Below are 27,991 nucleotides of genomic sequence, written 5' to 3'. Positions count from 1 at the left end.
TGCGCAAGGTCCCGCCCGCTGCCGGGGCTGAGCTGGAAGAAAGATGGCGGCGGCCGTGCGCCAGGATTTGGCCCAACTCATGAATTCGAGTGGCTCTCATAAAGATTTGGCGGGCAAGTGAGTATTTCCTAGAAATTCAGAGGCAGGAGGGAAGCCACGAACTGACCTGCCTCGGGGTGACGGAGGCTCTCCGGCGTGGGGCCGAGGTGGTAGGCCCCAGGGCTCAGGGGGGCGGGCCTGCAGTCGGCCGTGGCGGTAAATGCTGGGAGCTGCAGACGGTGCAAGGGACGGGGTGCTGGGGTCCTGTCCGCCAAGACCCGGGCTGACTGCCAGCTTCTTACGTCCTTCATACCGTCCTCTATGGGCTCCTTCGGCTTCTGGAAGCGTGGCTGGAAAGATGACGGCTCCCTCGGCGGTGGCCTCCTTCCTTAGTGTGTGCCTGGCGAGCCCAACACCTGGGTTTGACTTGGGTTTGCTGCCTCCTCCGCCCTCGCCTTGGTGGAGATAAATTTCTATCCTGGGCTTTGATGGCAGAGTTGCTTTTGTCTTGTTTTGATTTGATTTTAAGAGAAGACTTTCCAGGAGGATGGGGCCGGAGGAGGTATGGCCGCTGTCACGCCGTCCAGAACTTCTCAAGTTGATAGCTTGTGTGGGTCCTTAGTGTTCCGGATGCTCTCAGCTGTCACCAGCTCTATAGAAGAGAACACAGAACGTCCCCGGCCTAGGATGTCTAGAACAGTGATGTTTCCACAGGCCGCTGAGGGATTTTGTGGAAACCGTAGAATGCTTAGGTCCACTCGAAGTCACCATTTGAGACATGTCGCTTCCCCCAAGGAGTTGAACAGTTTCAGTCGTTCTTTTTTTTGTAGATTTCACAGCTTTTTGCTGAGCCTTTTGTTTGTTTGTTTTTTTTCTGTGTGGCCCTGGCTGTCCTGGAACTCTCTCTATAGACCATGGTGGCTCCAAACTCAGAGATCCTCCTGCCTCTGCCTCCCGAGTCCTTCTCACTCCCGGCTCTTTCTGCTGAAAGTATGTCTCCGATTGATCTTAATATTTACACGTTGACAATTGAGAGCACGTTGATCTAATTAATGGAATACTCTTGTTCAGGCCCGTACCTTGAAACGATGTATATATGCGTGCTCCGTGGCGGTTGTGCTGCCTTTTAAAATGCTGCTAAATTTAGTTATACCCTGGGCTTAACTACTTTATCCTTCATTTTTCTGCTTTAAAAAAAATGTTAGTTTAATGGTGAGACTTAGTCTCATCTGATTTCATAATGAGTGTGTGTCTATGTCCTTATCACACTTAAATAGCTGAATTCAGTCTTGAAATATACAAAATGTCATAGAATTGCTATTGGTAAGCAGTTGGTAAATGCACACGGTCTTATTCCAGGAGTTGGAAATAGTGGGCTATGCCTTCCTCGTTTGTTTGTTCTGCATGTATTAATATTAGATTTAGATGAAAGTAAAACTAGCGTGTGTATTCTCTCATATTTCGTTTGCATTTTTACTATATTTCAGAAAATGTAAGGCTATTAGTTATCAGATAAGGTATAGTTCTTCGAACTGGAAAGAATTGTGGAACTTGGGCTTACTATTTTCCTCTAGCTCTGAATTGGAGATGAAAAGTAGTATGTCTCGGATGGGTTGTTTCTTTTGCCTGTTGCTGCTTAATAGATATGTGGTTAGTGGTGTAAAAGTGCTTTCCCCCTCAGGATTCTGGGTGTTGCTTGCCTGGTTCAGTTACGCAGATTAACTTGGTTAACAGTTGAGTTAGGACTGGGCTGGTGTAGATGTGTGGCTATTGGCTGGGTCTTCTCATTCCATAGCTTAGCATTGGCTTCCACTCAGTGTTGTAACTGCCTGAGAATGGAAGCTGCAGGGCTTAAGGCTGGTCTGAGAAGTCTCCCATCAACTGTGTATCCTGATGAAAGCTAGTAACAGAACCAGCCCAGATTCAAGGGGAAGGAAATGGAGTGCACCACCAACTCGTTAGCAGCACTGTGACAGTGTAAGGGAATGGACAAGGGTGGTGTGAATCCTGGAAGCTGTGCCTGTGGCGGTTTACCACATGAGTTTATTGTTCAGAGGAAATGAAATAATTGACTTGATAAGTGGTAACTCACGCAGTACTAGCTAGCCCCTCCCTCAGTATTGCTTTCCTTCTTGTCTTACGATCTAGTTTATTTTTATTTATGAGTATGTTAGAGTGAATGCCATCTGAGTGCAGGTGCCCATGGGTGCCGAAGAGGGAGTCATCCCCTGGACTTGGAGTCACAGGTGGTCATGAGCCACCTGACATGGGTGCTGGGAATTGAATTCGGGTCCACTGGAAGAACAGTAAACACTCTTGACAGCTGAGCCATCTCTCCAGCCCTCAGTGCTGCTTTCTGAGAATATTCTTGGCCTTGCCCCTGGGTATTTACCCAGTACTAGCTGGGTAAGAATGTTAGGATGTTTGCCCTCATAACAAAACAGCTCTGCCAGGCACAGAACTTATGAAACACATGTCATCTGTTCATTTCAGGTTTTTTTATTGGGAACTGAGAAACAAGTTTCTACCTTAAGGAAATATGAAATACAAGATTTCTAATACTGATACCCTCTGTTCTCATACAGTATGTTGTTCAAGAAATGTTGATTAAATCAGTAAATAACCAGAAGGGGACGTAACTTCTATGTGAACCCAGGTTTGTCTCAAAAGCTCACTTTTAACCAATCAGACTATATTGCTTTTCTTGTTAATTAGAAATGCTTTCTGACAATTGAATTAGCAGTTATCCAAATTTAGTATAAGAAACTGGCCATCTAAAAAGCATTTTTTTGTTGTTACAGATATAGGCTGCTTTTTCCTTTCATAGAAATACATTTATTTATTTATTTATTTATTTATTTATTTATTTATTATGTATACAATATTCTGTCTGTGTGTCTGCAGCCAGAAGAGGGCATCAGATCTCATTTCAGATGGTTGTGAGCCACCATGTGGTTGCTGGGAATTGAACTCAGGACCTTTGGAAGAACAGGCAGTGCTCTTAACTTCTGAGCCATCTCTCCAGCCCCATAGAAATACATTTTTATTACCTCTTACAAAGCTTTAGAAGAGGGGACTGGAGCAGTGGCTCAGCTGTTAAGTGCACTTACTGTTCTTGCAGAAGACCTGGGTTCAGTTCCCAGTATCCACATGTTGTCTCAGAACCCTTTGTAACTCCAGTTCCAGGGGATCCTTTTCCGACTTTTTTTTTTTTTTTTTTTTTGGTTTTTTGAGACAGGGTTTCTCTGTAGCTTTGGAGCCTGTCCTGGAACTAGCGAACTAGCTCTTGTAGACCAGGCTGGCCTCGAACTCACAGAGATCCGCCTGCCTCTGCCTTCCGAGTGCTGGGATTAAAGGTATGTACCACCACCGCCCGGCCCTTTTCCGACTTCTAAAGGGCACCAGGCAAAACACATACATGAAAGTAAATTAATTGCTTTTCAAGAAAAACTTTAGAAGCCACAGGTAGTGGTGCACTCCTTTGGTTCCGGTGCCTGGGGGCTGGAAGCAGGCTGATCTCTGTGAGTTCTAGGACAGTCAGGGCTATATAAAAGAGACCCTATCTCAAAACATCCAAAAGTCAAAAATAGAGGAGAGAGAAGGACTGGAGAGGGAGTGTATGAAGGAAAGTGTTGTGATAACCTGTCTTAACTCAGTTGGCTAACCTACTTGGTCTTCAACATTTGATTTAGATGTGACTTCCAAGACTCTTGCTTACATACTCACTCCCATCCCCACGCCGGACCTGGTTTAGTTGGTCTGCTAGTGCCCAGCAATAGCTTACTTTTATTTGGACATAGATTAGATTGTTTATCTGTTCATTTGTTCCGTACCCTAACCAGAATATAGTTTTTTTTAAGTGTTAATTTTTTTTTTTTTTTTTTGCTTTTTCGAGATAGGGTTTCTCTGTGGTTTTGGAGCCTGTCCTGGAACTAGCTCTTGTAGACCAGGCTGGTCTCGAACTCACAGAGATCCGCCTGCCTCTGCCCTCTGCCTCCCAAGTGCTGGGATTAAAGGCGTGCGCCACCACCGCCCGGCTTAAGTGTTAATTTTTTTGAGGTCAAATATCAGGACATGGGTCTTGATTGAGTCAATCCTATTTCCGGAGGCTGGGAGCTATTTGCAAATTAAACTTTTTTTTTTTGTTTTGTTTTAAGGTTTTATTTATTATGTGTACAATACAGTGTTCTGCCTCCATGAGGCACCAGATCTCGTTACAGATGGTTGTGAGCCACCATGTGGTTTCTGGGAATTGAACTCAGGACCTCTGGAAGAGCAGTCAGCGTCCTTAACCTCTGAGCCATCTCTCCAGTCCTGTTTATTCGTTCTTTTGAGGCAGGGTTTCTTTTAGCTCAGGCTGACCTTGAACTCCTTCCTGATACTTCTGCCTCAGGCTCCCCAAAGCTGGGTTTACAAATGTGCCCTACCAGGACCAGCTAACATTTATAAGAAGTTGTTAGTAACAGAAGACCTCTTAGTTGCCTTTGCTTACTGAGAAGACTTTCAGAAGAGAAAAGTAAAATTGCACGGTAGACTCTGTATTAGAGAGGAAAGACAGAGCATATGCACGAGTGTCTGCAGGGCAGAGGGACAGTAACCTCAACAGCCTCTTCTAACTCAAGGTTTCTGGTTCTCCGCTACTTGTCCAGGACAGTTTTACTGATTCCCATGTCCAGAATAAATGCTGTTTGTGTGCAAACACTATGTAGCAAATAGATAATGTTATTAGCATTATATATGGAGGAAAAATCCCAGAAAATATACTTTTTATTTTTTTCAAAGTAAACAGCTTAATTTAGAAAAAATGGGAAAGAACTTCAAGAATGGGAGGGACTCCAAGGGGAGGAATACTCATACAAAAAGGAACTCTGAAGTCACATGTAGTCACTTCAGCAGCTATATGGCTTCTCTTTGGCTCCACCTACTCTTTCTCTCTCTATATCTCTGTTCGGATTTCCTGCCTAGTTTTACTCTGCTAAGCCATTGGCTGAAACAGCTTTATTCATTAATCAATAAAAGCAGCACATATACAAAGGATCTCCCACGTCTCAGGTGCACCGCGTCTACAGTGAACTGAGGGCTGGGTGCACTGCGTCTACAGTGATCTGCAGGCCGGGTGCACCGTGTCTACAGTGAGCTGCAGGCTGGGTGCACCACTCTGCTTTTGTGCTTCTGGCTATTATGTGACAACAGGGTTCCTGTGCGTGGTGAACATGCAGCACCCATGGAGGCCTTGAACTCACAGTCCTACTGCTGCTCCTGCCTCCAAGTGCTGGGGTTATAGGCATGCCAGCATACCTAGTTTAAGCAGGACATTTCTAATGTAATTTGGTCAGTTTAAAACTTTTATTTGTAGGCATGGAGAGATGGCTCAGGGGTTAAGAGCACTGGATGTTCTTCCAGAGCACCCAGCACCTGTAACTGCAGTTCCAGAGGTTCTAACACTTTTGTTCAGTGCAATTAAATACATTAAAAATAAACTTTTTTTTTGCTTTTGGGTGCTCTTCCTATTGCTAGTAATTGGCCAGAGAGATGGCTCAGTAGTTAAGAACACTGATTGCTCTTTCTAAAGACCCAGGTTCATTTCCCGGTACCTGTCTACAGGGTGACTAGCAACCATCTGTAACTCCGGTTCCAGGTCTGATTCCCTCTTCTGGCTTCTGTGGGTACTGCATGCTTGCTCTGCACAAACATCTATATAGGCAAAACACCCATACACAAAGTAAAAGTAAATAAATCCTAATTTTGTTTGTTGGTTGGTTTTTTGGAGACAGGATTTCTCAGTGTAGCCCTGGTTGTCCTGGAACTTGACTTTTTAGACCAAGCTGGCCTTGACCTCATGTAGATCTGCCTGGCTTTGCCCCATAAGTACTAGAACTAAAGGCGTGGGCTACCACACCTGGCATCAAAAAAAATTTAACTTTAGGTTAGGCTTCAAATTTATCTTTAAGTATTCATCTATGAATATTAGCTGGTATAAAATACTCTAGAAGAATGTAAATGTAAGACTTAGCTATAACCTTGATTTAATAAAATATAATTAAATTTGAAAATAAATCAATCAAAAACTAAGTGATAAATCATTAAGCATTACCTATCTGAAAATATGTTCAGATCAATAAATATTTAAATGTAGGCATAGAAAAATTTTAAATTGTATGTATGTGTGTGAGTATGTGTAAACCTAGAATGAAATACTTCATTGTTTCTAACACCAGTCCAGTCCCTTCCGGAGTCAGACTTGGTAATCTGAAAGTAGCACTGTCTCTAAAGGCTTACCGTTGTCCATCCTCTGTACACTGCTAACACATCTGCTTCCAGTGTTGTAACTTTGCAACATTGCATGACCAGGGCTGGGGATTTTGGATGAGTTGGGAACAAAACTGGATGGTAGCTTTGAAAATGGTCCCTACAAAATATGTCACCAATCTGAATGAGTTCGGGTCCTTTTTATGCAAGTTTTTCTTCTAAGATTTATTCTGAACCACTTTTTGTAATTAAAATGTTACTAGGTTTGTAAATACATTTGACTAGCCAGGTATGTCTACAGTTCAAATGCGGGGGAAACTGAGGAAGGAGGATTTCTCTGAGGTTAGCCAGTGTGATGATGAGTCCCTGGCCAACTTGGACTATAAAAGGAGATCCTAGCTCAGAAAACAAAAATAAAATGTTTTTAACTAATGCTTTTAAAAGTAATGTGTAAGATGCCAGGCAGTTTGGCACATGCCTTTAATCCCAGCACTCGGTGGGCAGAGGCAGGTGGATCTGTGAGTTTGAGGCCAGCGTGATCTACAAAGATATTTCCAGTACAGCCAGGACTATACGGAGGAAACCCTGTCTCAAAAAAAAAAAAAAAAAAAAAAAAAAAAAAGACACTTGAAAGAAAATTGGTATTTAATTTTGGCAGTGAGCCTAGCCTTTAATAGCTGAACTGTCTCTCCAGCCCCAAAATTAGCGTTTTAGTTCTAATTCCAGTTAGAACTTTTCAAGAAAAATGCACGTTAGATTCAGTTGTATGGACTTAGTAACATAGAATTATATGAGTTTACTTCTCTTGTGATGAGTTTGAAAATTAAAAAAAAAAAGTTTGGTACCCAGTATTAGAAACTATAAGTAGCACCGAGAACTATGGGTTTAGTGTTTAAAAATTGTTAGGATTTTGGGTTGGTTGTAGTGCCTCCGGCACTTGGGAGGCAGAGCCAGGCAGAAGAGTGAGTTTCAGGACAGCCAGTGCTAAGAGAACTAACCCTGTCTTGAACCCCCTCCCAACTGTTATGATCACATTTGTTTATTACCTTGTGTGTACGTATGGTCTGAGAACAAATTCTGGCAGTCAGTTCTCTCCTTCCAGTGTGGGTCCCAGGGATGGAACTCAGGTGTCATGTGGAGCTGGTAGACAGCACCTTTATCTGTTGAGCTGTTTCACCAGTTCCAAGGCTTAGTGTTTCTCGTGATGGGCTGGAAGCTAAAACATAGCGATTTTTTTTCAGTGTGCTGTTAAGAAAACTGCCAACTAGAGATTAATGGAAGAAAGTAGGGCAAATTGAGAAGACTGAGCAAATGTCATAAGTAGTGGTAGAAATGAATAAATAGGCCAGGGAATGGTGGCACATCCAGAATCCTAGAATTTGGGAGGCAGAAACAGGAGGATCAAGGATTCCTAGTTATCTGGGCTACATAGAGAATTCAAGGATGGCTTGGACCCACGTTACAGTGAAACTCTGACTCAAAAAATCAGAAACAGACAATAAGAGGGATAAATAAACTTAAGAATTTAATTATTTGACAATATATGTCTGTTTCATTTTTATTGCTGCTATAAAGTACCCGGAAACAACTTCGGAGAAAGGGTTTATCTCAGCTCCCAGTTCCTGGTGACATGTCCAAGGCAGCAGGAGCTTGAAGCTGCTGCACATTACAGCCTAGAGTGAGAGAAATTAAGTGTTTGGAGATTGTGCTCAGCCTGCTTTCCCAGTTCCTGTAGTTCAGGATTCCATACTTAGGGAATAGTGCTGCCAACAGTGGGTAGGTCTTCATCCTTTAATTAATATAGTCGATCTCCAGCAGGAGTGTGTCCATAGGCCCATCCCAGACTCATTGAGACTCTTCGTTAGTAATTCTAGATCATTAAAACTAAACATTATTATTTGTATTTGATACCGTTTTAGATATCGTCAGATTCTGGAAAAAGCCATTCAGTTGTCTGGGACAGAACAACTAGAAGCTTTGAAAGCGTTTGTGGAAGCGAGTGAGTAGAATGGCCTGTCCTGCCGCCTTGTGTTGTGAGTGGGTCTCCAGAGCCTCGTCAGCCTGCTCTAACCACCAGTAGAAAATGTGCTTTGTGTCTTATTCCACACTTCAACCACTTACAGATGGGTGATTTTTCAAATGAATTGTCTTCAAAATTGAAACTCCAGTTAAGGTTTTGCACAGGGTTCTGTGCTTTCCCTTTGTACAGAATAAAGAAGAGAAGAAAAAGTGTAAAGTTTTCAAGAAATAAATTTTCCTCAATCTTTTCCGTTTCTTAGAAAAGTTACTGTGTTTTTTCCTGCCTTCTTGTAGTAGATATATAATCAGTAAACTCCAGCATAAAGAAGCTAATTATGTAGCATGAGATGCGAAATCTCTGAGTAATATATTGAAAACTGCCTTTGTGAAGTTGTGGTTTTAGTTTTGGTTTTTCGAGACAGGATTTCTCTGTAGCTTTGGAGCCTGTCCTGGCACTAACTCTTGTAGACCAGTCTGGCCTTGAACTCACAGAGAACTCTGTCTCTGCCTTCCAAGTGCCAGGATTAAGGGCATGCACCACCACCACCCGGTTCCTCATGGAGTTTTTAAATGGTAATTTTAAGTAAAATTTAATTGCTTAATGGAAACTTACGATTATTTATGTTTCATATTTCTCATCTTATTTTTTAACAAGTGGTGAATGAGAATGTCAGTCTTGTGATCTCACGGCAACTGCTGACAGATTTCTGCACACACCTCCCTAACCTGCCAGATAGCACAGCAAAGGAGATCTATCATTTCACCTTGGAGAAGATCCAGCCTCGAGTCATTTCCTTTGAGGAACAGGTAAAAGTCTAGACTTGTAGATTTTGTTGTTGTTTTGTTTTGTTTTTTTAAATATTTATTTATTTATTATGTATACAATATTCTGTTTACAGGCCAGAAGAGGGCACCAGACCTCATTACAGATGGTTGTGAGCCACCATGTGGTTGCTGGGATTTGAACTCAGGATCTTTGGAAGAACAGACAATGCTCTTAACTGCTGAGCCATCTCTCCAGCCCTGTTGTTTTGTTTTAAAGTTCCTAATTTCTGGTAATTTTTTTTGAAAAAAAAATTATACAATATATTTGGATTATGTTTTCTTTTTGCCCAATTGCTCCCAGATGTGCCCCACTTCCCTACCCACCCAACTTTTTGTTCTTACTGTCTTAAAAAAAAACAAAATGTAAAAGCCTCCAAGAAACCGAAACAAGAAACAAACAAAAATCTATAAAGCCACAGAAACAAAAATCAAAATAAACAAGCAAAAGATCAATAAGACAAAAAAATGCCAGGTGCTGGAGAGATGGCTCAGCAGTTAAGAGATAACTGTTCTTCCAAAGGGCTTTGGGTTCAATTCTCAGCATCCACATGGCAGCTCACAACTGTCTGTAATTCCAGGGTCCAATACCCTTACCTAGTCCCACATGCAGGCAAGACACCAAATGCACATAAGATAAAGATAAACTAAATGCTCCAAAAAAAGCAAAATTGAAACAGAAAGTCCACAGACATACCATTGAGTGGGGTATGGGGCCTGATAGACCCCGAGAGATTGGTTTTCCCTTTGCCACAGGGCATTAGTGTAGGACCATGTGTCTGCTCCACCTCTTGGTGCTGGAGTCCTGTCTGGTTTGAACCTGTGCAGGCTGTGCCATTGCCTCGGTCTCTGTAACTTCATATGTGCACCAGACGTGTTGAGTTAGAACAGCAGATTTTGATAATAATTTTTATGATCTGATGTTATTAACTCCTTAAAGGAGATAATTCCTCAGTTTCATATTTTATATAAAACTGTCAAACAGCATTTACAATGTAAAATCAAATAAGGTTTTTGTTTAGTTTTCTCTGTTATGATGTGGTGTGTGGGTGTGTAAACATGCCACTGGGCACAGTCGGGGTCAGAGGATGGCTCTGCAGAGTTAGTTCTGTTCTTCGGCCTGCATGTGCATTCTGAGGAGCGAACTCAGATTACAGGCTTTTATTGCATTGTTCCTTAGTAAGATTATTTATAAGTTTATTGCATTGTTCCTTAGTAAGATTATTTATAAGTTAAGATTAAAAACATAGGGAAACTCTAATATCATGTATTCAGAAACACAAAAGCAAAATTTAATACTGGAAACAAAATGTTGCCAAAAATACACATTATAGAAATGTGTTGTTTCAGTTCAGTGTTTTGATATTCTGTGAATGCAAGCCTTATAAAAAAAAAGTGAGAATTTACATAAACCTGTGAATTTCTTACCAGCTTAACCCATTGGTGAGAGCACTGTTAGAGTAACATCTGTCTCTGTCATTCTAGGTTGCTTCCATAAGACAGCATCTTGCATCTATTTATGAGAAAGAAGAAGATTGGAGAAATGCAGCCCAAGTGTTGGTGGGGATTCCTCTGGAAACAGGACAAAAGTATAGTAAATAGTGGATTTGGATAGACATGTATAAGCACTCACTAACACACTTTCCTACTCCTGCTGTAGGAGATACAATATGTTTAGCATGGTAGATGATAGTAAGTGCTTCTCAGAGAGTGTCTGTGAGCTGTCTGAGGGCAGAGGATAACAAGTTACCTTGTGTCGTTGACACAAAGGCCTTAAGATATCAGCATACTTGTAGTGTTTTCTTAAGAATAAGAATGCCAGCGTGGGTAGAGTGAACATGGAGAAAGAGAATGAAGTCAGTACTAGGGATCAGATCTGAGTGGTTCTTGAAGCCCTTGTAGGACTTTGAAAGAGAAATGATAGGGACAGGTGTGGTGGCGCATACCTTTAACCCTAGCACTCAAGAGGCAGAGGCAGGCAGATCTCTGTGAGTTTGAGGCCACCCTGGTCTACTCAGTGAGTTACAGGCTAGCCAGGGCTTCATTGTAAGACCCTCCCTCCAAAAAAAAAAAAAAGAAAAGAGAGTGGGCCATTGGATGATTTGGAGCCAAAAAGTGACATAATATGACATATGACCCACTGACTACGGGGTAGAGAGTAAACCGTTGGCAGCGGAGTAGAAGCAGCACTGTTAATTAGGAAGCTTCTGCATGCCCATAGCTGAGGAGGAGGCCTAAGAAATGCTGTAGTCTGCAGATTTCCTGTGGCTTCGTAATTTCCCATGTGGAGAATACAAAACAGTCAAGTCCTGATTTTGTTTTGACCTGAGCAGTTGGAAATATGGAGTTGCTGTGCGCTCTAGGGAGTATATTTTAAGGAGATTTCAAGTGTACATTTTGCACTGTGATAATCAGGTTAAGATATCTAGTAGTGAGTAGAATATTTTAGTCTGGAGGTAGTAGAGCATGCTTGGTTACAAGTAGACGTTTGGGAGCCATTGCCTACTGGTCTAGTTTGATGCCTTTCCAAGGGAGGGAGAGGACCATGAGTACTGAGGCCTGGAGCACTCCCATCTCAAGAGGCAGTTGGCTGGAGGGCATTGCAGCAAGTGGGAAGGATTGTCCGTTGAGGGTGTGCTCCTCCCTAGAAGCCGTATGAGAGAAAGAGCAGGATTCAGACACATGCTGCTGCTGAGTGGACGGACCAGTGGCTGGTGGTCAGCACTCGGCAGGTGTGGTTACACCAGGCATTGGGAAACCTACGAGAGCCGGAGCCTGCCTGGAAAAGGGAATGTAGACAACTCTTTGGTAGGCTTTTCAACCCAGCAACAATTCCTGTAGGGGACCACAGTGAAAGTTAGAGGTTTTTATGTTATGAGCCATTGGAAAGCGAAGATTTGATATTAACTCCAGGAATGGTGGCACACGCCTTTAATCCCAGCACTCCAGATGTAGAGGCAAGCGGGTCTCTGAGTTCCAGGACAGCCAGGGAGGGATACACAGAGAGACCTTGTCTCAAAAAAACAAAGATATTGAGGAATTGGCAAAGGAGTCTCACAGCAGTGTATAAAAAGAATCTAGTAGGAGGGGGCATTTTGTCTAGGAGCTGTCCTGGGCAAGGTTAGCAATGTCTGGCTCTTTCTCGGGGCATCAACACTGCCGTGCCTCTTTGTAACAATCAGAAATGCCAGTTGTACCCTGGTGGGCAGATGTGTCCCAGGGATGTGAGGAACATAGAACACACAGGCTGTGTGTTCTGGTGATAGGGTGGAATTCGTGCAAGTACTCTGATTGCTTCTCTCAGAAAGCTGAATGTAATGGTGGGAGCTGTGAGAGAGAGGACGGGAATATAACTGGATAAATGGAGCTGAGAGAGAAAGAGGGGGGCGGGAATATAACTGGATAAATGGAGCCGCGAGAGAAAGAGAGGGGCGCGGGAATATAACTGGATAAATTGGAGCTTCTTTCTTTAAAGAGTTACTCAGTCTGACCTCTAAAGTAATGAATAGATCACCTGATAGAAAATTGAAAAATTCAAGAAGTTTAACGTGTTATAGCAAGCAGTTCATATAAATTTGAGTTGTGAGTGGGAAAACAAACTATTGATAATAAATAAGCTAAACAAGCAATTTTAATTCATAGTCATCCTTCCCGTGATCTATCCCTCCCCCACAAACAAACCAAGTAAAGAATTAATTTCACAGGGGAGCCTAGTGAATTCTAAGTTTTTTTTTCCTTGTCACAAGGTATTACTGCTTCTTTGGCTGCAAATAGAAAAGGTTACTTTTCTATGAGAATCTTTAATTATGAGTTCTGAATTATGTGAAGTTTCCAATTCTTCATTCCTGGAATAGAATATAAGCAATGAGGAAGAAAGAAACTGAAAGTCTTTTCTTCGCACTATTCTAAGTGAGATTACATGTTGTTGTATGTATGAAAGTGTATTTCATATTTTAATGATGTTTAATATACTATTGAATTTCACAGTTTGTATTTTTGACATAGGGTCTTGCTATATAGCTTTGCCTTGGTATGTAGACCAGGCTGGTCTCGAACTCACAGAGTTCTCCCTGCCTCAGCTTCCCGAGTGCTGGGGTGGAAGGTATGCATCACCATGCCCAGCCATAGCTCACTTTTTAACTTAAAAAAAAATATGGTGTCTGTAAGCACCTATTAATGATTATCATTACATTTTCTACCTTTTTACACACCACACTTCATTCCTATAAGTACTATACAGGGATTTCCATTTTTTCCTAACGTAAGTAATTATGAGTAACTTTACAAATTAGTTTCCTTGTAATAAATACATAGACACATCCCTTATTGTCTTTTTAGGATTTGGTATCTGGAAGTAAAGTGTAGTGGATTAGGGGCATATAAATTTAAAGAGTTCAAAGGATAATTGCTAGATTGTTCTCTAGGCAGGCTGAGCCTGGATATAGTTCCGCTAGGGGTATCTGATAAGCTGAAACTCGGCGCTTGTGTCTTTGTGATCTTCGTGTTATGAGATACCTGAGGGTCAGAAGCAGCTGTAATATGACCAGTGAGAATAAAATTTTAAAAGATCAGGGAATCTTAGCTTTTTTCTATAACAAAATATAATAAGAATTTTATTATTTGTTAAAAGTTTTCTTGACAAAATACTCAGTCTGTTTGTTTTATTTATCCTAGACAATACAATGTAGACTACAAGCTGGAGACTTACCTGAAGATTGCTAGACTGTATCTGGAGGATGATGATCCTGTTCAGGCTGAGGCTTACATAAATCGAGCATCCCTGCTTCAGAACGAATCCACGAATGAACAGTTACAAATACATTATAAGGTAACAAATGAGTAGTTTGGAATTAATTTTATATCGATGAATTACATACCAAGATGTTTCATAACATCTGTTGATATTTATATATTTTGGAAATTCTCTTTGCTTCTTTTCTCTGTGTGTACTGGCTGGTTTTGTGTCAACTTGACACAAGCTAGAGTCACCAGAGAGGAAGGAGCCTCAGCTAAGGAAATGCCCCATGAGATCCAGCTGTAAGACATTTTCTCAATTAGTGATCAATGGGGAAGGACCCAGCCCGTTGTCGGTGGTGCCATCCCTAGGCTGGTGGACCTGGGTTCTATTAGAAAGCAGGATGAGCAAGCCACGGGGAAGCATGTCAGTAAGCAGCACCCCTCCACGGCCTCTGCACCAGCTCCTGCCTCCAGATCCCTGCCCTGTTTAGATCCTGTTCTGACTTCCTACAATGATGGATGTTGATGTGGAAGTGGAAGCCAAGTAAACCCTTTCCCAGCTTGATTTTTGGTCATGGTGTTTTGTCACAGCAGTAGAAAACCTAACTATGATATTTTGTCTTTCTAGTTTACCCTAATTGGAGTGTTTTCCCTGTGCAGGTATGTTATGCACGTGTCCTTGATTACAGAAGAAAATTTATTGAAGCTGCCCAAAGGTACAATGAACTCTCTTACAAGACAATAGTCCATGAAAGTGAAAGACTAGAGGCCTTGAAGCATGCTTTGCACTGCACCATCTTAGCATCAGCAGGTAAGCTGTGATTGGTGCTTACGTGGCAAGGTTTATACTCTGTGCAGTAATGTTATGAGGTAACTGTTGGAATAGTTAACAAGGGACTGTCTTCTGGGGGGTGTCTTTGTACAATTAAGGTGAGTTTAAACATGTAAACAAAAATAGAAATAAAATTATTTATCTTAAAAAAATTTAAAGTGAATGTAATCAGCCTGTTATCCACATGCTAAGAATAGTTAAGAGGTAACAGTTTATTTCTAACATTTCACCGAAGAGAAAAATGGTTCCTAAATTAAATGAGAACTACAGAGGAGGAAACAAAGATTAAAGTCTAGAGATTGGCTAAGGTGACTCCCCCATTAGATAGAGGTGCTCGTTGCCTGATGACTACATGGTGGAAGGAGAGGACGTTGTCCTCTGATGTCCACTGGTGTACCATGGCATGTGTCTTCTCCATGTCCACAAAATAAGTAAGTGTGGTACAGTCTTTAAAAAGATCCAAAGTGTTCTACTTTTCAATTTTTTCAACCTTTGAGCTTCAGTTTAGACCTAGCAATCATTCCTTTCCTCAGTACGTACAATACTTTTACTAAATTGTAGTATATAAATTTAGTACAGCTTTTAAATAGAAAAGACCATTGTGAATGCTAATTCTAAGCCATGGCTTTTCTAATCATTCTGAAATCTTCCAAGGACTGTAATAAGTTGAGAGCCTGTGACATATTTAGAACTACCATTTAATATCCTCTTTTGTTTTGACACAGGGTCTCTTTATTTAGTTCTGGATGTTCTAGAACTCCCTATAAAGACCAGGCTAGCCTTGAACTCACTGACATCCAGAGTACTAGGATTAAGGGTTAAGCTACCACTTACTTTTTCTTGCAACTAAGTATCAGTGATTATTACGTTATTATATAGATTCACCATGATTTTCTATTATTCTACTTTATCATTCAGACATATCCAAGCCATAGCCCATAGGCTGTATGCAGCCAAGGATAGCTGTGACTGTGATCCAACATGAAATTATGAACTAACCTAAAATATGAGGGTTTCTTGTTGTTTGTTTGAAACTCAATTGCATGGTTCTCCAGTGTGAACTTTGTAGTTGATAACATCATTTCACAGTGTCAGAAGGTGGAACACATCTGTATGCAGCAGCGATTGTGCACAGGGGACAGTTTATGGCTAGGTTAAACTCCTAAGTTCAAAGGTACACATTTTAGCCTTTTGACAGAAAGTGTGCGTTGTGCCAGATAACACACTACAAACAGATTCTCATGAGTATCTGACTGTCCACAGGTATTAACAATTGTTTTCACTATTTGCCCATCTAGTAGATGAAAAATGACATTACGATGTGGCATTAATTCATATTTTATTTATAATGAATGTTAAGCATCTTTTCACGTGTATTTATGAAGCCATTGTTGAGCTGGGCAGTGGTGGAGCCTGCCTGTAATCTCAGCACTCAGGAGGCAGAGGCAGGTGGAGCTCTGAATTCAAGGCCAACCTGGTCTACAGAGTGAGTTCTAGGACAGCAAGAAAAAGTCATTGTTGGTAAACTTGCATTCTCTCATTCTCTCCCGCTCTCTTTTTTAAATTTTGAGACAGGGTTTCTCTGGGTAGCCCTGGCTGTCGTATAACTCATGTTGTAGACCAGGCTGGCCGTGTTTGTCGGGGATCTGCCTGATCAAAGGTGTGTGCCAGCACACCCAGTTCTCTCCGTGTGCATTGACCTTTTCTTTTTTGAGTTGTAAAAACTCTTAACATATGAAAGAAAATTGATAGTTTTTTTTCCCCCAATTTATTGCCTATATTGGACTTTGTGGAACTTTGCCATGTTTAAAGTTTATTATTATTTGTATGTATGTGTGTATACATACAGAGAGAGACACACTGCGAAGGAACCCTAGTGCCTCATACCTGCTAATCTCCTCACAGAATTATTCTGCAGTTGTCCTGCAGCTGTCAAATGTCTAGGTTAGTAGAGCACAGCTAGATTGTTGACAGTACTATTTCTGTTCATTTGGTGGTTTGGTCATCAGTCATTTAAAGGTTCTTAAGTGTGTACATTGAAACTGTGTATTGTTTCTTAGCAGAGAAGTATTAGTTGTTGCTGTTGTTTTTGAGACAAGATTTGAGTGTTCAGCATGGCTGGCCTAGGATTTGCTGTGTAGTTCAGGCTGGTTCTGGGGTTACAGAAGGGTGTTTCATGATGGGCATATACATTTTTTTATTAAGTAAATAATGCATGTTATATAAATATAAATATGCAAGAAAAAATAGAAGTCACCTGGGCTTATAACCCAGTGGAACACTTAGATCTCTATCCTGGTCTATTATGTGAATATTTAGTTATCCTCATTTATCTGTGGTTCTTTGTTAGTGAACATATCTATTTATTAAAATTTATTTTTAACCCAAACTCTCAGCTCTTTTTTTAAAAAATTATTTTCAGATATGTGCAGAGTAAGTAGCAAAATCTGAGTTGTCCAATTCCAGTTTCTAGCTGAGAGTGATTTTTTTTTGTTTGTTTTTGTTTTTTTTTTGTTTTTCGAGACAGGGTTTCTCTGTGGTTTTGGAGCCTGTTCTGGAGCTAGCTCTTGTAGACCAGGCTGGTCTCGAACTCACAGAGATCCGCCTGCCTCTGCCTCCCGAGTGCTGGGATTAAAGGCGTGCGCCACCACCGCCCGGCTTAAGAGTGATCTTTTTATAGCTCAGCTTCTAAACTGTAAGCAAGCAACTTCTTGTGGACTACCTGGTGTTTCATTCTCTATGGTATTGTGCCCTTTAGTGATGATTTGATGATTTTGCTATTTAAAATGGACCCCTAACATATCGCTGGATGTTCTCTAGTGTTTCGGGCTGTGTGTGTGTGTGTGTGTTGGTGGGAACTGGAGGTGACCTGACTCCCAGCAATCTTCTTACCTCAGCCTCCCAAGGGTTGGGACTACAGGCGTGCACTACCATGTCCTCTAGTGCTCATAGATGTATCCAGCAGTCTGATGTGAAGATTTGTGTGACAAAATCGTGTCGTGTAAACTTCATTTTGGCAGAATTACAGTGTCAGCTCTGAGTTCAAGGCTGATGAGTTAACTAACAGTATATGTTAAGTAAGATTCTAAGCAGAAACATTTGAAACAAAGTTGCAAACTGATGAAGGTTGACAAAAAATTGAGTAGGGGCTTAGAAGATTCCAATTCTGTATTTCCCGTACACACTGCAGCTGAGCATTATCTGTCTTTCTAGAACATTCCATATATTATACACATATATATTAATGGGGATTGCATTTTAGTGGGCAAAAATGGGATCATAGAATTTTTTTTTTTTTTTTTTGTCATTGAAGAAGCAGAGACTATTTGACACGCCTATGTTCCCTCTAGGACAGCAGCGTTCTCGGATGCTGGCTACTCTTTTTAAGGATGAACGGTGCCAGCAACTTGCTGCATATGGAATCCTAGAGAAAATGTACCTGGATAGGATCATCAGGGGGAACCAGCTTCAAGAGTTTGCTGCAATGCTGATGCCTCACCAAAAAGCAACTACAGCCGATGGTAATGATCACGGTTCACGTGTATATGGTGGTGAATGTTAGGTGTAGACTAGAAAGTACGTTAGATTAGTATTTTCAAGTAATACTTCCTGATAAATAAAAAGGACTGTTGACAAATGGTGACTGTTGAACACGGACATAGGTTTGTGGTATATTCTGAAACAGCCCCTGTTAGAAAGCATTTTGTGAAATAATGCTTTTTATTTTCTATCTTTTTTTTTTTTTGAAACTTGTGAAAACTGAAAAATTTATAGAAAATATCTATGGCCCCTGGATTTAAAAAATCTTAAGCCACTGGTAAATAACATTAAGTAACAGATTGTAATAGAGCGTAATTATGTATTCTTGATTAAGGGCAAAATTTAGCTCAGTGCTTGCCGAAGGTTCATCAGAGTTTGCTAATCAGAATAGATTTCCTTTTGTAGTTTTTGGTTAAATGATGTGTTTGCTTAAATCAGAATGTCTTTGCCAGGAATTTTTTAAAATATTTTCTTCATAAAATAGTTTTTTGTACGTTTGTCTACAGATGTTTTAAAGTACTTGCTATATATAGTTACCATGATAGTAAACATACGGATGTAAACATGGAGAAACATACAAACATGTTTCAGCTGAATTAGTTTCAGCTTGCCTGTCAGCTAGATCCACTGCCTTGGACTCTCAGTTGCCCTGTACCGAAGAGAAATGAGTTGTGAGGGTCATTTGTCCCGGGGCTAGCTGAAAGGGGACAGTGATCTGGTCTAACTGCTGGGAGCTGAGCCCGATGAGTGACCTATATTATACTGTAGAAGCACTGGGGTAGTTCCCACCTTTCTACCTAAAAGATGCCTCTTTTAATGCATTTTTAAAGGGTTTTTTATTAATGTGTATATGTGTGTGTCATTATGTGTATCCACCAGGTGCGTGGAGGTGCCCTGGGAAGCCAGAAGACAGTGTTGAATCAGCTAGTGTTAGAAGCCGTTGTGATCCACCCAGTGTGGCTGCTGGGAAACTCAGGTCCTTGACATGCTGAGTTATACTTCTAGCCCCAAGATTTTCTTTTCCATGGAGTTTTCTCCACGTGAAATCTCAGGGGATAGTGCCTTTATGGTTGTAGGGTTATTTCTGGTTCTTCTGAGTAGTAGGCTTTTATCTTAGTTTAAACACATTATGAATGATAAAGTGATTCTCTTATTTTGCTTGGCTTCTAGAAATACTAAAATTAAATTTGTAGCCCAAATATGAGTAATATTTATATAATTTAATTGAAATTATTCCTTTTTTTGTTTTGTTTTGTTTTTAACTTTTGATTTTTAATCCTCTCTATAGTCTCAGCAGCCATGATTTTTTTTTTTTTTTTTTTTTTTTTGGTTTTTTCGAGACAGGGTTTCTCTGTAGCTTTGGAGCCTGTCCTAGAACTAGCTCTTGTAGACCAGACTTGCCTTGAACTCACAGAGATCCGCCTGCCTCTGCCTCCTGAGTTCTGAGATTAAAGGTGTGCCCCACCGCACCACCTGGCCATGATTTCTTTTTTAAAAATGTCTGTTGTAGGGAGGGGCCTGTGCAGGAAAGAAGGTGCTTGTCTGTGCCTTCCTGTCTGAGCTGCCCGTTACCTTACATGGACATTTCCATTTATTCTAACTCCAGCGTCATGCAGCGGTACTACCAGTGTAGTCTGCCCCGTAGATTTGTCTGTTCTGGACATTTCATATTAATGAAATCATAATATTATTAAGACCTTTCATAATTGAATGCCTTTAATCCCAGCACTTAGGAGGCAGAGGCAGGCAGATCTCTGTGAGTTCAAGGCCAGCCTGTTCTACAAGAACTAGTTCTAGGACAAGCTTCAAGAACTAGTTCCAGGACAGGCTTCAAATCTACTGAGAAGCCCTGTCTCAAAAAACCAAACAAAAAAAAAAGAGGATGCATTGTTCTTCCCAGGACCTGCAATAGTTCCCAGCACCCACATCTCACACTGCCCCATAATTCTGCCACAGAGAATATGATGCCCCCGAATACACACATTTAAAGATAAAAATAAACATTAGAAAATTAAGATGAGGGATTTTAAGAGACTCTCGGAGCATGCTGCATGATTGTTGTGCTGCTGTTTGCTAGTACAAGAGTGTGTGCTTGAAGCAGGGAAGGGAAAGGTGATGGAACCCCAGTGCAAAGGGCTGAATCCGTTCTTGGTAATTATCCACCAACTGCTCACTGTACTATTACTTCCCTTGACATAACACCCGACAGAAGCAGCTGAAGACAGGAGGGATTTACTCTGACTCAGTGTGGGAATACAGACCACCACAGTGTGCGAGGTGGCTGGTCACATTGTGTCTACAGTAAAGACGCAGAGAGAACACACAGGTGCTCCTGCTGGCTTCCCCTTTTCATTCAGTCCAGGACCCCCGGGTCCTTAACTCTTCAGTTAAACCTATCTGGAAACTGTGGGACTCTCACCCCTTATTCTCAAAGGGGCAAGAAAAAATTTCCTAGCAGAATGTTTTCCCTAGAAGATAGTAGCCTTCCCCTCTCCCACCCAGGAGATTCCGAGCACAAGGTCGCTTAGCTCAGCCCAGCCAGCCACCTGGTACAGGCTGATAAAGATGGCCTAACTCAGGAACAGTGGCCTTACTCTTAAAACAAGGAAAAAGCTGACTTAACAAAATGGGAGGGAGCAAGAGTCCTTGTACCCATCCAAAGCATCTTCAAAGATTCTCTTTGTAGTTATGCCTTTAAAAGCTTACCCCATAGAGGAGATACAACTCCTCTGTAACGGGGGTGGAGATGAGTTCCAAACATGTTTGTATTATGCTGATTAAACCTTGCTTATTACATCTGGGCCTCTCTGGTGGTCTCTCTCTGGGAGGTGGTAATCTAGGCACAAAAGAAATAACTCTTACAGACACAGCCAGAGATGTTTTTCCATATGTGATTGGCTGTTGAAGATTAGCCGTCACACTGACTTTCTAAGTACTGTAATTTATTGTATATAAACTAAAATGGCAAATGTTCCCTGGCATGTTGGTGATTGCCGTTAATCTTACCACTTCGGAGGTAGAGGTAGGCAGATCTCAGAGTTTGAAACTATCCTGGTCTACAGAGTGAGTTCCCGGATAGCGAGGATTACACAGAAACCCTGTCATGAAAAACTGTAGTAGTAATAATAATAATAATAACAACAACAATAATATTTTATCAAATTTAAGGTTTAATAATGTATTGTTCAGAGGAGTAACACTGATTTTAGTGATTTATTACATGCCTAGAAATAAAAAAAAATAAAGGTATATCTTTTTAAAGTATAAAACTAGTTTCAAACATTTAATGAGTTTATGTTTTTTATTTAAGGTTCCAGCATCTTGGACAGAGCTGTTATTGAGCATAATTTGTTGTCAGCAAGCAAATTATATAACAATATCACCTTTGAAGAACTTGGAGCTCTTTTAGAGATCCCTGCAGCTAAGGTATTTTATTAATTCAGTACTTTATAGCAGGGCATTGAAACCCAAAACTATTGAAGTAATGGAAAAATACATAATTAATAATGCTCACCAGCACAGCAGAAGCTACATGTTTAAAGCCTCAGATAAGTACAAGAGACTGTTAAGTGCTGAAGTACTGTTGTCATGAAACTTAGTGGTTTTAGCTTTCAGACTGTGTTTTATGGTAGGAATGGAAGTCTCAGAGAAGTCCTAAGTTATACTCTTTCCATAAGGATTTCTTTGTTTGGTGTCTTAAGTTTCTGAAGTGTTAGATGGAGATTGGTGCATGTTTGTTTCTCTGCCCTAGATTGACTTTGACCTCAAGATGTTCTATTTTCTGAATTTGACTTAATTTAAGGAGTTGACTGACCTATGAGGGAATCTTACTTCATTTTTTAGATTTGGTTGGTCATACACAAATTCCTGCACAGTGATAATTGAAATTAGAGTGTTACTGTTTATGAAATACCATCTTAATTTCAAATAATATTGAGAGTGAAGTCATGCAGTTTATCTGATTGTGAGGTTTTGATTTTCTTTTTTTCTTTTCTTTTGAGACAGGATCTCATGCAGCCTAGACTGGTCTCAAACTCAGTAGGAGGCTGAAGCTAAGGATGACCTTAGACTCTGGATCCTCCTGCCTCTCCCTCCCAAGTACTGAGATTACAGGTGTGTGTATATAAGAATTCTTTGCATGGACAAGTTTAGTTAAGTAGATTGATGTGGGAACTGAGACAACAGTTGCCACTTAAAAGATGTTTTCTTAGCCAAGAATGGCAACTCACACCTGTAATCTCAGCACTTTAGAGACTGAGGCTGCAGAGTAAGACAGAGATGCTTTCTTCTCAGGGTTGGTGGTGTAGTTGCTTGTGGAGACTAAGGGAAGTGAATACATTGTTAGTAATAGATTATAATCCGTCAATATGATGATGTAGTATTGATTGTGAGGATGTCAGTGTAAAAGATGAGCAAATCAGGGCTTGAAGAGATGGCACAGAAGTTAAGAGCACTACCTTATCTTGCAGAGGACCTGGGTTTGATTCCCAGAACCTATACAGTGGCTCACAAGCATTTGTTACTCCAGTTCCAGGGTCCTGTCCTGGCTTCCTGCAGCAGGCATGCATGTGGTGCACAGACATTCTTGCAGCCAAGACAACCATACACCTTGAAACAAAATGGCCGGTCACAGTGTGCACTAGACATTAACTGTGGCAGTAGGATTTGGATTTAGAACGTTTTGCTTTTGCCCCTCTAATTATCTTTTAAAATTTTCTTCATTTCCTTTTTGAATATGGACATCTGTTTCTTTGGTTCTTGGGCTTTTTAAAAAATAGTATTTTCTTCACTTAGGGGCTGGGTGTGGGACATCTTGTGATCAGAGGACTCAGGAGGATAGGGCTACATAGGGAGACTCGGTCTCAGAAACGAAACAACAAAATGTTTTGTAGTAGATACACTGAAATTGATAAAGGAAAAGAAAGTTTTTGTGTTCCCCCAGAATTGAAGGCAATGTTGTTACTATTTAACATTTACTTTAAGACATTTAGTTATGGGGGGCTGGAGAGATGGCTCAGTGATTAAGAGCATTGCCTGCTCTTCCAAAGGTCCTGAGTTCAATTCCCAGCAACCACATGGTGGCTCACAACCATCTGTAAAGAGGTCTGGTGCCCTCTTCTGGCCTGCAGACATGCACACAGACAATATTGTATACATAATAAGTAAATATTTAAAACAAAAAGATATTTACTTATTTTATGTGTATGATTTTTTTAAAAAAGTATTATTTTATTTATATATGTGTGTGTGTCCACGTGAGAGTATGCTGTGTGTGTGTGTGTGTGTCCGTCCAAGAAAGCCAGAAGAGGACTTCAGATATCCTGGAGTTAGAATTACAGTCAGTTGTGAGCCACCTAAAGTGAGTGCTGGGAACCGAACTCAGGTCCTCTGTAAGAGGGGTGTACTCTCTTCACCACTGAGCCCTCTCCCCAGCCCCTGGTGTGTGAGTGTTTATCTGCATGTGTGTCTGCACCACATGTGTGCTGGTGCTTATAGACACCAGAAGAGGGTGTTGGGTCCCTGGGACTGGAGTTAGGACTGCTGTGGCTGCCATGTGCTCTGGGGAGGCAGCCGGTGCGCTCCACCTCTCGGCTGCTGTCAGGCATTTCAGGGCAGCCAGTGGGCAAAGGCGGTAGCAGAACTATGTACCTGCAGGTGTAAAATTCTTTTAAGATTTGAATCTCAGTGTAATTTTGAGACTTATTTTGTATTCTGTGCGTAGAGTGTCTGATCAGCCTACACAAGGCTCTGGAGTTAGTCCTCACCTGCAAAACTGGACTGATGTACCTCCTGTAATCCTAGCACTTGGGTAGTGGAGGCAGGAGGATCAGAAGCTCAAGTTCTTCCTCAGCTGCATAACAACTTGAGGTCAGCCTGGGACTTGTGACTCTTCATCCAGAAAAAGAAGAAAATAAAATTGGTTTTTTTGATTTTAAGTAGAGGAAAAAGTTGGTAAAAAACGGCTATGTTCTTGCCCAACAAAAGTCTGGCAAGTCTGTGTTCTCACTACTCGAGAGGCCAGAGGGTCCGGAGTTCTAGTCAGCCAGGCTGTATATATAGTGAGACCTTGTTTCCAAAAGACAACTCCCAGCAAAGTGAAATAGGACCCATTCAACTTAAGCAGTGGGGTAAGAAACTAGAAATACATGTTCCTCAGCAAATGACAGGCAAGGCTTTCACTTGATTATATGTGAATGGTTGTTAAATATGATAAACTGAGAGATTGTTTTGTTTTTGTTTTTAATAGGCAGAAAAGATAGCATCGCAAATGATAACAGAAGGACGGATGAATGGATTTATTGACCAGATTGATGGGATAGTTCATTTTGAAAGTAAGAAGTTTTATGCATTCTCATCATAGTGAACTGTTGTATGTTTATGATTAAGATACGTTGAATTGTTTCTTTTGACCCAGAATATATTACTTATGAGCGTATTTCCAACAGAAATAATGTAAAATAGTTTTAAAGGTTATATTTATGAATTATTTATCTCAGCGTTTCTAAGCTAAGAAAAAGATGAGCTGATATTGTTACCAGTTCAGTCAGTTAGTCCCCTGACCTTTGTTGAACTCAAACCATGGGTAGGGCACACGGAATGACAATTGCATTCCCTGCTCAGAAGCTCCGAGAACTAATGTAGGCAGGCAGGTAAGTGGACGACTCGACTTCCCACATAGAGAAACCCTGCTCCCCACCTCAAAGTCCACCCTCCCTAGTTGCCATCTTTGTCCCCATGTCTCAGTTTGAATCAACCGTGTTGATAGGTGATTTTCCAATCCTTGCACATAAGGTACAATTTTAAATCATGTGCCATGTGTCACTCTGAGTTTCTCTGTAGAAAATCTCATTTTAAACTATGGCGCTATCGGAATGTCTGCATGTACTCATAAACTAGGCTCCCTGGGTAGTTAGTAAGTCTATCTTACTTTCCATGGCATACCTAGCTGCAGTGTCCTGCTCCTAGGGAATAAGGGATAAATACATGTCATGAGTACTAGAGCAAAGGCGTCATGTTTATATCAGGTTGGAACCAGGGAGATGGCTGTAGGTAAGTGCTTACAGTGAGCCCCAGCACCCAGATAGAGAGAAGCATGGCAGCTGTGCACCTGTAATCCAGTGCTGGCAGGGGTCAGAGGTGGGAGGACCCTGGAGTCTTGATGGCTAGTCACAACAGTCTAGCTACATCAGCTCCTGTGTCACGAAGGTAGAGACACAAGTGAGATGGTTGGGGAGTAAGGAGTTTGCTGTGAAAGTCTGGAGAACAGCTCCACAAAGCCAACCTCTGTGGCGTCTGCCCTGCCCCCAGACATCATACACTTGTGTGTGAGAGCGTGCATACACACACACAATTTTCTTAAATTGAGCAAGAGAATCTTTCTTTTAAGATTTGGTTTTTACTTTATTTTTTCATGTGAATGGGTACCCTGTGTGTCTGCTGTCAGTGGAGTCCAGAAGAGGGCAGCCCTTGGAACGTGAGCTGCACCCTGAGTGCTAGGATTCAAACCCAGGCTCTCTGGAAGAGCAGCTAATGCTCTTAACCACTGAGCCATCTCCGTGGCCCCACATAAACTTAAAGATTGGAATAGAAAGCAATAGAAGACATCCTCCATGCGAACATGTGTGTGGACATGTCCTCATTCATGCCTCACACGCAAACAAAATCTAAATAAAGCTAGTAAAATAGGGAGTTTTCTAGTTGTTCAGATAAAAATGATAAACATATGAGCCAGGCGGTGGTGGTGCACGCCTTTAATCCCAGCACTCGGGAGGCAGAGACAGGCGGATCTCTGAGTTCGAGGCCAGCCTGGTCTACAAGAGCTAGTTTTTGGACAGGCTCCAAAGCCACAGAGAAACCCTGTCTTGGAAAAAAAAATGCAAAAACAACAACAAAAAAACCCCCACATGTTCAGAACAGACTAAACCTAGAATGACAAGGGGAAGCTCAAGTCTCTGCATTACCACCCCGTCCCTCGGGCCTGAGGTAGCTGATCGTCTCTGCAGGCTGTGTGTCTTTATAGATGTCAGTGCAGCTTTGTAAGAAACACAGTTTTCTAGAAGATACGAGTATGGGACCGGATTTTAAACTGCAGTTGCCTTTTAATTCATTGTACTGTAGACATGCTGATCAATAATCAGTCTGATTTGTTTATGGCTGAATAAAAAATGGAGTTCGCGTTTCACCACTCATTCTGTAGACAAGGCTGGCCCCGAACACAGATCTGCCGGTGTCTGCCTCCCGATTGCTGGGATTAAAATGTGTGCCACTATACCCAGTTTAATTAGTGTTATTATTTTAAGATAGGCTCTCTTTATCTACCTATCTTGGAACTCACTATGTTGATCAGGCTGGCCTTGAATTAAACGGATCCACTTGGCTCATGCCAGCTTTTTAGCATTATTATTATTATTTTTTACCTGCATGTATATATGCCAGAAGAGGGTGCTGATCCCGTAGAACTGGAGTTGAGAAGCACCATGTGAGTTCTGGAAGAGCAGCCTCTTAACAGCAGAGCCGTCTCTAGCCCCCAGGCTGTGCCTTTAAAATGCTGTTTTAAATGAGACTTCTTCCTGGCTCTCATTTATGACTATATATTACTCATTTTTAAAAAGAAGTTGTAGATTCAAGATAGTGTTTTGAATAGATTTTACTTTTATGTTCCTTTTCCCTTGTGTTTTTAGGTGAGGTAGGCACATTCTTGTATATAAATCCAGTGCTCTCCCAGTAGATGGCAGCGTCTCCAAACCTGTAAACTCTGGTGAACCCTTCAGTGATGTTCTGAGACTGTTTTGTGGCTGTGGTCATCTTGATGAGTGTTCAGTAGGGGAGTTTGTACTCAAGGGCATTTTATTATGTTTTATATTTGTTGTTAGTGATTTGAGTTTTGTTTTGTTTTTTTGAGACAGTGTCACTTTGTAGACCAGGCCAGCCTTAAACTCATGGAGATCCTACTTACTTCTGCCTTCTGAGTGCTGGGGTTAAAAATGTGCCACCATGCAGCCTAATTTGAGTTCTTAACTATTGCGTAATTAATATTTTTGGAATAAACTTTTTTTAAAATTAGAACTGTTGTAATTTATCTTTTAAGTTGGATTTGTACGTAATTGCTATTTTTTTTCCCATTGTTATCTGTTTTTAGCACGAGAAGCCCTGCCAACATGGGACAAACAGATCCAGTCGCTTTGTTTCCAAGTAAATAACCTTCTGGAGAAGATCAGTCAGACAGCCCCGGAGTGGACGGCTCAGGCCATGGAGGCCCAGATGGCCCAGTGAGGCCTCGGGGAGCTCTGCACGCCGCCTCGCTGCCACTGTGCGGTGACTCCCCTGCCCCTCCAGAGCATTCGCATCATGACCTTCACATTCAGTCCTTTTATGCTGGGTCCCATTTACAGAAGATGCTAGAGCAGGAAGGGCAGCACTGAAACATGGTAGTTCCCATACGCTGAGTCTGTGTATTAAAGCCAACTCAGATATTTTGAAAACTTGTTCTCTAAACAGAAGTGGAAGCTCTGTGATGAAGTTTGGAATTTGTGATCTTTGTAGTCATGTAAAACTTAAGTGCTTTGTGCCTCTCCAAATGTGGCTATTCTAATAAACAGAGCAATGAACCAAATAAAGGTAGTACTTTGTTTTTAATTAGTTGAAAAGTGTTTTATTCCTTCTCCTTGAATTTAGAAAATGTTAGCTTATATCTTATGCTACAAGTACAATAATTAGTTATGTATAGCGCCTGCCCCAAGCCCCCTGAGTCAC

The 27,991-nt window shown here is 41.2% G+C and overlaps 1 protein-coding gene across 3 annotated transcripts; it reads left to right on the top strand.

The window, feature by feature from the left end:
- The first annotated feature begins 4 nt into the window (after positions 1 to 4).
- Positions 5 to 27,850, top strand: Cops4 (COP9 signalosome subunit 4). 3 transcript variants are annotated; one of them, XM_057771854.1, is made up of 10 exons: positions 5 to 117; positions 8,208 to 8,287; positions 8,963 to 9,114; positions 10,615 to 10,718; positions 13,804 to 13,957; positions 14,527 to 14,677; positions 18,049 to 18,219; positions 21,549 to 21,664; positions 24,486 to 24,570; positions 27,378 to 27,850. In XM_057771854.1, exons 1-10 carry the CDS (start codon positions 44 to 46, stop codon positions 27,509 to 27,511), a joined length of 1,221 nt encoding a protein of 406 aa, XP_057627837.1. In that variant the 5' UTR covers positions 5 to 43; the 3' UTR covers positions 27,512 to 27,850. The 3 variants fall into 3 exon arrangements, with proteins under 3 accessions (XP_057627837.1, XP_057627840.1, XP_057627839.1); XM_057771856.1 differs by lacking the exon at positions 5 to 117 and adding an exon at positions 2,577 to 2,695; XM_057771857.1 differs by lacking the exon at positions 24,486 to 24,570.
- The last annotated feature ends 141 nt before the right edge of the window (positions 27,851 to 27,991 follow it).

The sequence above is a fragment of the Chionomys nivalis genome, chromosome 6 (genome assembly GCF_950005125.1).
Source record: "Chionomys nivalis chromosome 6, mChiNiv1.1, whole genome shotgun sequence".
In the NCBI taxonomy this organism is placed as follows: Eukaryota; Metazoa; Chordata; class Mammalia; order Rodentia; family Cricetidae; genus Chionomys; species Chionomys nivalis.
This window is presented reverse-complemented; position numbering and strand designations above follow the sequence as displayed.